A 10,415-nucleotide genomic window follows, 5' to 3' on the forward strand; every position below is an offset into this window, starting at 1 on the left:
GTGGCAGTGCCTGGAGACAGCAGAATAGACGAGAAAGAACTGGAGAAGATAACAAAATACAGAGACCTACAAATAGAAATAGAAAGACTGTGGCAAAAGCAAGCAAAGGTAGTACCAATAGTAATAGGCACCTTGGGTGCAATCCCAAAACAACTGGAGCACCACTTGAACACCATTGGCATTGACAAATTCGCTATTACCGGTAGTCAATTGCAAAAGGCGGCCTTACTAGGAACTGCTTCCATCCTGCCACGATATCTGTAATACCATCAAACATCCACATCTGCCTATCCCAGGTCCTGGGAAAGGACTCGATAGGTAGACAAAATGCCAAATCCAGTCTGAACATCTGGCTGACTGTGCGATGATCCATAATAATAATAATAATGGTAAAGTTGGAAGGGACCTTGGAGGTCATCTAGTCCAACCCCCTGCTCAGGCAGGAAACTCTATACCATTTTGGACAAATGGCTGTCCAGTTTCTTCTTAAAAACTTCCAGTGTTGGAGCATTCACCGCTTCTGGAGGCAGGTTGTTCCACTGGTTAATTGTTCTAACTGTCAGGAAGTTTCTCCTTAGTTCTAGGTTGCTTCTCTCCTTGGTTAGTTTCCATCCGTTGCTTCTTGTCCTGCCTTCAGGCGCTTTGGAGAATAGCCTGACTCCCTCTTCTTTATGGCACCCCCTGAGATACTGGAAGGCTACAATCATGTCCCCCCTCATCCTTCTCTTCGTTAAACTAGACAGACCCAATTCCAGCAACCGTTCCTTATATGTTTTAGCCTCCAGTCCCCTGATCATCTTTGTTGCTCTTCTCTGCACTCTTTCTAGAGTCTCAACATCTTTTTTACATCGTGGTGACCAAAACTGGATGCAGTATTCCAAGTGTGGCCTTACCAAGGCATTGTAAAGTGGTATTAATTTTGGCAGTTGAAGTCCAGGCAACTTAAAGTTGTTGAGGTTGAGAAAGCCTGCCCTAATGGATTCAACCTAGCTTGCTTCTGAGTAGACTCAGAAGCAATGTTAGGCTGCGATCCTTTTTGAACTTAAAAAGGTAAAGTCTCCTTCCACAGATATATGCATGTATATCCATCCAATTAATGTTTTGAAGTCCGTGTGTCACAGACACAAACAGGTGGCCCCCGACTCATGGCAAAACCTTTTCAGTTAAATTGTGTTTTGATGGATTGATTGATCCCATCAACCAGTTGATTAAAATCTCAAGTCTAATTCTCTCCCAATTAATCAACTCTTTTAAAGCCTTCTTGGGCTTAAATCAACATTGTTACTGTTGACTGAAACTGCTCAAGACATGTTGAAATCTCTGCTGATTCACCTCTGCTTTTGCATTTTAATTTCACCGTCCTTCTTGCTCTTTTATACATAGTTCAATTGTTCGGTTTTGGGCTGTTGTTGTTTTTTTGTCCGTTACAATTGAGAGGTTAACTTTTTTTTTTAGACAAGAAGATATATGGACTTCAACTCCCAGAATTCCCCAGCTAATTCGGGTAACTAAAATCCATAAGTCTTAAAGTTGCTGAAAACTGTTTTAGACTATTCCTTTCAGCTATTCAGACCTGGGCAAATATAATCTCTTCGCTCTTCCAATATCTACTTTTTTTAAAGAAAAAAAAATCTGTTAGATTTTTTTTTTGTTAGAAATTTTCTCTTAGTTCTAAGTTGCTTCTCTCTTTGATTGATTTCCATCTGTTGCTTCTTTTCCTGCTTTCGGGTGCTTTGGAGAATAGGTGGACCCCCCTTTTCTTTGTGGCAGCCCCTCAAATATTGGAAAACCGCTACCATGTCACCCCTAGCAAAACCAGCTCAGGCAAACCCCAAGCCAAACCCTATAGGTCACATTGCACAATTAGACATAAATATATTGTTATGAGAACATGTCTCTGAGCTGGTCAGACACCTGGTGAATCGTCCTTGATTCTCACGGTCTGCCTTCTTTATCTAAGTAGCCTGCATTCCATTTCCCCATCCTCCCCCCAGGTTTGTTGGCAAGCTAAGAAGCAACAATTGTTGCACCAGCAAAGCAAGCTTCAAGCTTAACAACTAGAGTTGGAAGGGACCTTGGAGGTCTTCTAGTCCAACCCCCTGCTGGAATATTATCCAGTCTCTTTTTGAAAGCCTCCAGTGATCAAGCACCCACAACTTCTGAAGGTTGGTTGATTGTTCTTACTGTCAGGGAATTTCTCTGTCATTCCAGGTTGCTTCTCTCCTTGATTAGTTTCCATCCATTGTTTCTTGTCCTGCCCTCAGGTGCTTGACACACACACACACCCTCTTCTTTGTGGCAGCCTCTGAGATTTTGGAACACTTCTATCATGTCTTCCCCCAGTCCTTCTTTTCATTAAATTGGACATACCTAATTCCAGCAACCGTTCTTTATATGTTTTAGCCTCCAGCCCTCTAATGGACATTTTAACATTACAGATCTACACAGACCATAAAGACCACAGAACTGACCTACCTCAAGACCAAAAGGAGATCAAATAATATTTAGGCCAAACTCAGAAGTAAAGAGAAGTTGCTGAGAACTTCAACAAGCAAACATGGTGTCAAACTGCTGTTTGCAGAGACGTAAGAAATTACTTCAGCTGTTTGGCTGTAACCCATGGACTAACCCTATTACCCTTTAGGAATTTGGCCCTGAGGGAAGATAGGAGATAATTTTATTACCAGAGTGGCTGGCCAAATATTTCTTTCTTTGTCAGATTGCCAGTTAATTATCCAGAGTGAAAGCTCAGGACAGCTAAGGTATCCATAAAAATCAACTATAAAAATCAACTCATGAATAATGTCAGGAGCGTATATCAAAAGGGCTGGGAATCTCCCCCCCCCCCGAATTTTGCACAATATATTCATCAGAGCTGGGGGAGAATTCTTCCAGCCCATGCGCAGAGGGCCTCAATCTGCGGAGCTGTGTCTCCCGCAAATAAACACACACACACACACCCAAAAAACTACAGCCCTCTAAAACGTACACTTCAATTTTTGAACGTTCCCTTTGGCAGCCCCTGGCATTGCTGAAACGATTCAAAATCAGATTTAAAAATCCAGAAATTGAAGATTTAGTGATTTGATGGAACTGTCTTTGTGTCTATGCTTCTTCCCTCAGTTCTGTGGACATTTTTAGCCTTGTAGAAGCTCAGAGAAAGGCAGTTATCAGCCTCGTATGCTGACATTTCCCATTTCTAGTCTTAGGGGTATGTGAGATTCAAATTTGTTTGTTTGTTTGTTTGTTTGTTTGTTTGTTTGTTTGTTTGTTTGTTTGTTTGTTGGGTGCTCGGTGCTCCCTGTGTGCAGTTTTTTTTTCTTGCAGACATTTCAGGACCCAATTATACTATACTACATGGTATTCTACAATTATATTTATTATACAATAATAACACTTATTCATTAATAATTATTGTACAACAATTATACAATATTTGAGGGGCTCCTACAAAGACAAGGGGGGGGTCAAACTGTTTTCCAAAGCACCCAAAGCCAAGATGAGAAACAACAGACGGTAACTAATCGAGGAGAGAACCAACCTAGAACTAAGGAGAAACTTCCTAACAATGAAAACAATTACCGTAACCAGTGGAACGGCTTGCCTCCAGAAGTTGTGGGTGCTCCAAGACTGGGGGCTTTTAAGAAGAAATTTGACAACCAAACTCTTGGTTGAATTGGGAAAGGGTTTCCTGCTCAAGCAGGGGTTGGGCTAGAAGACCTCCAAGGTCCCTTCCAACTCTGTTATTTTGTTATTCTGGTAATTAATCCGTGGAATGATTTTCCTTCAGAGGTTGTGGGTTCTCCAACACTGGAGGCTTTTAAGAAAAGACTGGACAACGATTTGACTGAAATGGTATAGGGTCTCCTGCTCAAGCAGGGGGTTGGACTAGAAGACCTCCAAGGTCCCTTCTGACTCTGTTATTCTATGTTCTAACTAGGCAATGTCATCAGTGCTAGGAGGGAGTGGCTGCCTCTGTTCTTGGTTGGTTACCATCTCAGTAAAGAACAGCCTAATCAAGAAATTACCAAGAACATTCACACCAACACTGACAGAGGAAGCCACTAGTACAGGGGTAGGCAACCTTGGCTCTTTTATGACTCGTGGACTTCAACTCCCAGAATTCCTGAGCCGACATGGCTCAGCATGGAAACCTCTCCCTTTCTCCTCAGCATAGCTGGCTCAGGAATTCTGGGAGTTGAAGTCCACGAGTCATAAAAGAGCCAAGGTTGCCTACCCTTGCACTAGTATATAAACAGAGAGCAAACCCCCCACCCCTTCTAGAATTGATGAAGTTACCTAGTTGGGTCATGAAACGTCTGCAAGAAAATAACCCACTTCAAAGAGCACCAAGGACCCTACAGTCTTCCTCCTCTTCCTCCTCCTCCTCCTTTTCCACAACCCCCCTCCCTTCTAGCACTGGCGATGTCATCTAATTGGGTCACGAAATATCTGTGAGAAAACGACCCAGCTCAGAGACCGCACCAAGAAGCCCACATTTCAACCCTGAGCTACAAAGATTCTCCCCGATTTATTTAAAAGGTTTATACAGCCGCCCATCGTATACCAAACTCTGGGCGGTTCCCACTAGGATTGCGATAATGGTGCTTCGGCTCCATTAATTTCCAGGAATGGCTGTGCACAAGGGAGCAGCGGGTTGGTGAAAGAAACAGCGCATTACGGAGTTACCTCGGCGCGCACGGGCCTGGCGGGGATGGCAAGGCCCTGCTACTTCCTGACTATGGTTGTTTTTCTGCTTTTGCAAACATCTTGGCAGCTCCTCAAATAGAAGAGGGGAGGCCTCCCCCCTCCCCGCATTCTTCTCCCAATGGAGCTATGGAGTTCTGATCCCAAACACTCACTGGGGGGAAAGCAACTCAAAGTGTTGTGGTGTGACAATATCATTGACCTTTCTCTCTCTCTCCACGGTTTTCGGAAAAAGTTTACTCAAAGTATTAAAACAAAAGAATCCTCTTTTCTTCCTCATATTGCAAGGAGAGAGTAAGATACTCAAAGGTTCCCACGTCCTTTGCTAGAGAAGACAGGTTGAGTTTGGCCAACGAGCTTAGACTCAAAAAGCTTGCTGGTTGTAGGTCGTCCTCAACTTACAACAGTTCATTTACTGACCGTTCTAGGTTACGACGGCACGGGGGAAAAAGGGACTTATGACTCTCAAGCACTGCACTGTCCCCACGAGGATGCGGTAAAAATTCAGACACGAGGCAACGGACTCGTATTTATGACAGTCGCAGCGACCCAGGGTCACGTGATTCCCCTTTGGCGACTTTCTGACCAGCAAAGTCAATGTGGAAGTCAGATTCCCTTAACAACATGTTGCTAGCTTAACTGCGGTAATTCACTTAAGCACTTTGCCAAGGAAGGTCGTAAAACGGGGCAACGTTCAACTTAACAATGGTCTCGCTTAGCGACGGAAACCTCTGGCTCAGTTGTGGTCATACGTCGAGGTCCTCCCCTGTCATTTGGGGCCGATTCATTCTGTGAATTGTGCCCACTGAATGACTTCAGCAGATTCTACTTAAGCGTGGAGAGATGTCACAGGAACCCTGCCTTGGAAAAACTACACAATGGGCATTGTTTAAGACAGGGGTAGGCAACCTGGGCTCTTTTATGACTCGTGGACTTCAACTCCCAGAATTCCTGAGCCAGCCATGCTGAGGGGAAAGGGAGAGGTTTCCAAGCTGAGCCATGCTGGCTCAGGACTTCTGGGAGTTGAAGTCCATGAGTCATAAAAGAGCCAAGATTGCCTACCCCTGGCCTAGGAGGCTCACCGCTTAGAACAGGAGGACCTAGGACAGGGATAGACAACCTTGGCTCTTTTATGACTCGTGGACTTCAACTCCCAGAATTCCTGAGCCAGCCATGCTGAGGGAAAAAGGAGAGGTTTCCAAGCTGAGCCATGCTGGCTCAGGAATTCTGGGAGTTGAAGTCCACGAGTCATAAAACAGCCAAGGTTGCCTGCCCCTGGTTTAAGAAGCATCATGGGTTGGGCAAGAGTTTAGCTCCTGTGAAATGGAAGGCTTACACTGACTGGCCATAAGCACCGGTTCAGTTACAGCCTCCCTTAAGGATTTGGAGTAAGATAAGTAGGGTTAAAGAGGTTCAACAATCACCTGGCAGGTTTACCAACCGATGACAAATGTTATGTTTAGGGAATGTTGGTTGGTACCAAGGTGATCGCTCTCAATCAAAACTTAAACAGAAGGAGCTCCGATTTAGTCACAGGAATTAGCTTGCAAAGTTAGCAGTGTTTCTCTTTCTTCCCTTCCCTTCTCTTCCCTCCCTTTCTCTCTCCTTTCTTCTCTTCCTCTCTACCTTCCTTCTGTTCCCTTCCTCTCTTTCTCTCCTTCCTTTCCTTTCCTTCTTCTCTCTCTCTCCTCCCTTCCCTTTCCTTTTTTCGCTTTCTTTCCCTTTCCTTTCTCTCTCTCCTTTCCCTTCCTTTCTCTCTCCTTCCTTCCTTGTTCTCACTTTCTGCTTCTTTCCTTTGTTCTTTCTCTCTCCTTCCCTTCCCTTCCTCTCTCTCTCTCCTTCCTTTCTTTTCCTTCTTCTCTCTCTCCTTTCCCTTCCTTTCTCTCTCCTTCCTTTCTTGTTCTCACTCTCTCCTTCCTTCCTTTGTTCTCTCTCTCTCCTTCCCTTCCCTTCCCTTCCCTTCCTCTCTTTCTCTCTCTCTCTCTCCTTCCTTTCCTTTCCTTCTTCTCTCTCTCCTCCCTTCCCTTTCCTTTCTTTCTCTCTCTCTTTCCCCTTTCTTTCTCTCTCTCCTTTCCCTTCCTTTCTCTCTCCTCCCTTCCTTGTTTTCACTCTCTCCTTCCTTCCTTTGCTCTCTCTCTCGCCTTCCTCCCCTTCCTCTCTTTCTCCTTCCTCCTCTTCCTCTCTCTCTCCTTCTTTCCTTTCCCTCCTTTCTTCCTCTCCTCCTTCCCTTCCTCTCCTCCCTCCCTCACTTTTTTGGTGTAGTAGTTAAGGTGAAATTTCTCAAGCTGAGCAACTGTAACCTGGGTGGACTTCAACTCCCAGAATTGCGGAGGTGGCTAGGGAATTCTGGGAGTTGAAGTCCACACATCTTAAAGTGGCCAAGGTTGAGAAACACTGAGTTATGAAGAGTTTTGTCATCAACAACAACCCTGTGAGGTGGGTTGAATTGAGAGAGAGAGAGAGAGAGAGTGAATAGGCCAACGTCATCCACCCAGCTCAGCCAACGTCATGGCTAAGGCGGAACTTGAACTCACAAAACTTGTGGACTTCAACTCCCAGAATTCCCCAGCCAGCATGGCTGGCTGGGGAATTCTGGGAGTTGAAGTCCAAAGGTCTTAAAGTTGCCACGGTTGGACACCCCTGCTCTAAATATTACCTATGTGAAGCATTCCCCCATCAGAATTCTGGAAGAGGTTGGCAGGACCCTTTCAAGAAATTCAAACTTTTTGACACCCAATGGTGCAAACCTTCCAGTTAGACAGAACGCTTCAACGGTGCTTGATGGAGTTCTGTGAAACCCCAAGGCTAGCTTGTTCAAAATAGTCCAATTTGGAGAGAATTTTCAATTCTTCTTCCCTTCTGGAAGCAAAACCCTTCATGGGCACAACTAGTGAGAAAACCTCAGCCTGACGTTTTTCAGTGCCTGGCTCCATTCATATAACAGTCCGAGCCTGGTCCGTAATCAAGCCCATTTCCTAGGTTAGAACAGTACCTCCCAGCCAGAATTAACCAAACAGGCTGGACGTCACTAGGGTAGATATTCAGCCAGAATAAAAACAGGCTAACTTTAACCCTTCTCATCTTGTGTGTACAGAGCAGATAGATCTTTAACTGGTTGACGGGAGCAGGGTGCACAAACCGAGTCTTGGATGGATTACAAAAACTTCACATCCAGTGGCAAAGAGAGTAAAGCCTTCCTCCTCCTCCTCCTCCTCCTCCTCCTCCTCCTCCTCCTCCCATTCTTCTCCTTCTCATCCTTCTTCTCTTTCTCCTTCTCCCCCTTCCTTTTCTCCTTCTCCCTCTTCTCTCTCCTTCCCCTTCCCCTCCCATTCTTTTCTTTTTTTTCTCCTTCTCTTCTTCTCCTCTTCCTTCTTCCTCTCCTCCTCCTCCTCCAGTGCCACCATTTCTCCCCTACTTTCTCCTCCTCCTTCTCCTTTCTCTCTTCTTTCTCTCCTTCTCTTTTTCCTAGTCCTAATCTTCTCCTCCTCCACCTCCACCCATTTCTCTTCCTCCCTCACCTTCTCCTTTCGCTCCCATTCTTCTCCTTCTCTTTCTCCTCCTCTTCCCCTCCTTCTCTTCATCTTCCAATACCATTGTTTTTTTTCTCCTGCTTCACCTCCTTTTCCTTCTCCTTTCTCTTTCTCTCCTTTTTCCTCTTCTCCTCATTCTCCTCCACCACCACCTCCACCCCCCATTTCTTCTCCTCCCTCACCTTCTCCTTTCGCTCCCATTCTTCTCCTTCTCTTTCTCCTCCTCTTCTCCTCCTTCTCCTCTTCATCTTCCAACACCACCACTTCTTTCTCCTCCTTCACTCCTCCTTCTCTCTTCTCCTTCTCCCTTATCCTCCTTCCCCCCCCCTTTCCCACCGAGTCCCCATCCCCTTACGTACCACCAAGATGAGGGTGCCCAGGCATTCCGCCAGGGCCTGCCGGAGAAGCTTATTCCTGATGTGCAGCCTCCGTCCGATGGCTGTCAGCATTTCCTTCTGCCTCCCCATGGCGCCTGGCTCTCACAATACAGGTGTGGAAGGAGTCTAGGAAATGCCTGGATCTGAACGTTGTCAGCCACAGCTCTCTGGGGCTTATGTCAGAATCCAAAACTGCCCCGGCTTATAAGCAGGTGGAGAGATCCTGGATCCGCCCCGGGTCCTCCTCTACCCTGTGGCTGCTGTTGTGCACACCCACGCCCGGACACACCCACTGCACAGTATTGCACGGAGCATGTGGTTTTTTTCCCTTCCTTTCTTTTTTTTCTTCTCAGCAATGTCTCACATACACACACACACACAATGAAATCATTGCCCGGTTGAAGCAGGGTGCTTGGAAAGGGTTCGAATTTAATTCCACACCTTCCTAAGCTGAAGTGCCTCAGACCCATGATCACCCAGGATAAAGCCAACACAGTGGCTTTCTCCTGCATTAACAGAGGGACAGAATCAAGATCACGTGAAGTGTTAGTACTGCTTTATAAGGCCCTGGTAAGACCACACTTGGAATACCACCTCCAGTTTTGGTCACCACAATGTAAAAAAAGACGTTGAGACTCTAGAAAGAGCGCAGAGAAGAGCAACAAAGTTGATTAGAGGGCTGGAAGCTCAAACATGAAGAACGGTTGCAGGAATTGGGTATGTCTAATTTAACGAAAAGAAGGATTAGGAGTGACACGATAGCAGTGTTCCAATCTTTGAGGGGCTGCCACAAAGAAGAGGGGGGTCCACTTATTCTCCAAAGCAGCTGAAGGCAGGACAAGAATCAATGGATGGAAACTAATCAAGGAGAGAACCAACCTGGAACTAAGGAGGAATTTCCTGGCAATTACAACAATTAATCAGTGGAACAACTTGCCTTCAGAAGTTATGGGTGCTCCTTCACTGGAGATTTTTACGAAGAGATTGGACAACCATTTGTCTGAAATGGTATATTGTCTCTTGCTTGAGGAGGGGGTTGGAATAGAATAGAATAGAATAGAATAGAATAGAACAGAACAGAACAGAACAGAACAGAACAGAATAGAATAGAATAGAATAGAATAGAATAGAATCTGGAAGGGACCTTGGAGATCTTCTAGTCCAGCCCCCTGCTCAAACAGGAGAACCTATACCATCTCAGACAAATGATTGTCTAGCCCAGTGGTTCTCAACCTGTGGGTCGGGACCCCATTTGGGGTCGATCGACCATTTCACGGGGGTCGCCAAGCAAGGCTGTCCGCCATTTTTTTTGTCTGCCATTTTTTTTGTCCGCCATTTTTTTCCCCTTTTCCGGCGGGTGCCTTACCTCCCTTGGGCTGGGCCAGCTGGTGGTCGGCCTGCTCCGTCTCTGCCGCTTGCCAGCTATGCCTCGGCCGGCGCAGGGGGCGGAACCACGCATGCGCGGCGCTCCCGGGCAGGGAAAGTCCTCGACTTATGACCGGTTGCATAGCCCTTAACTTACAACCGGTTTAGTCCTCGACTTACGACCGGTTTAGTCCTCGACTTATGACCGGTTGGGGTCGCGGCATTAAAAAGGTTGAGAACCACTGGTCTAGCCGCTTCTTGAAAATCTCCAGTGATGATAGCAGTATTCCATTATCTCAGGGGCTGCCACAAAGAAGAGGGAGTCAAGCTATTCTCCAAGGCTCCTGAAGGCAGGACAAGAAGCAACGGATGGAAACTAATCAAGGAGAGAAGCAACCTGGAACTAAGGAGAAACTTCCTGACAGTTAGAACAATT

The 10,415-nt window shown here is 46.0% G+C and overlaps 1 protein-coding gene across 1 annotated transcript in view; it reads right to left on the reverse strand.

Annotated features, from left to right (window-relative positions):
* LOC107284436 (aquaporin-3-like) overlaps positions 1 to 8,783 on the reverse strand; it is a 28,080-nt gene extending 19,297 nt beyond the window's left edge. Inside the window, exon 1 of the mRNA XM_015812496.1 lies at positions 8,597 to 8,783. Within this exon, the coding sequence (XP_015667982.1) occupies positions 8,597 to 8,704 (108 nt within the window). The 5' untranslated portion in view covers positions 8,705 to 8,783. The remainder of the gene's footprint in view (positions 1 to 8,596) is intronic.
* Between the last annotated feature and the right edge of the window lie 1,632 nt (positions 8,784 to 10,415).

The sequence above is a fragment of the Protobothrops mucrosquamatus genome, unplaced genomic scaffold (assembly GCF_001527695.2).
Source record: "Protobothrops mucrosquamatus isolate PMUCROS unplaced genomic scaffold, P.Mucros_1.0 scaffold_61, whole genome shotgun sequence".
Lineage (NCBI taxonomy): Eukaryota > Metazoa > Chordata > Lepidosauria > Squamata > Viperidae > Protobothrops > Protobothrops mucrosquamatus.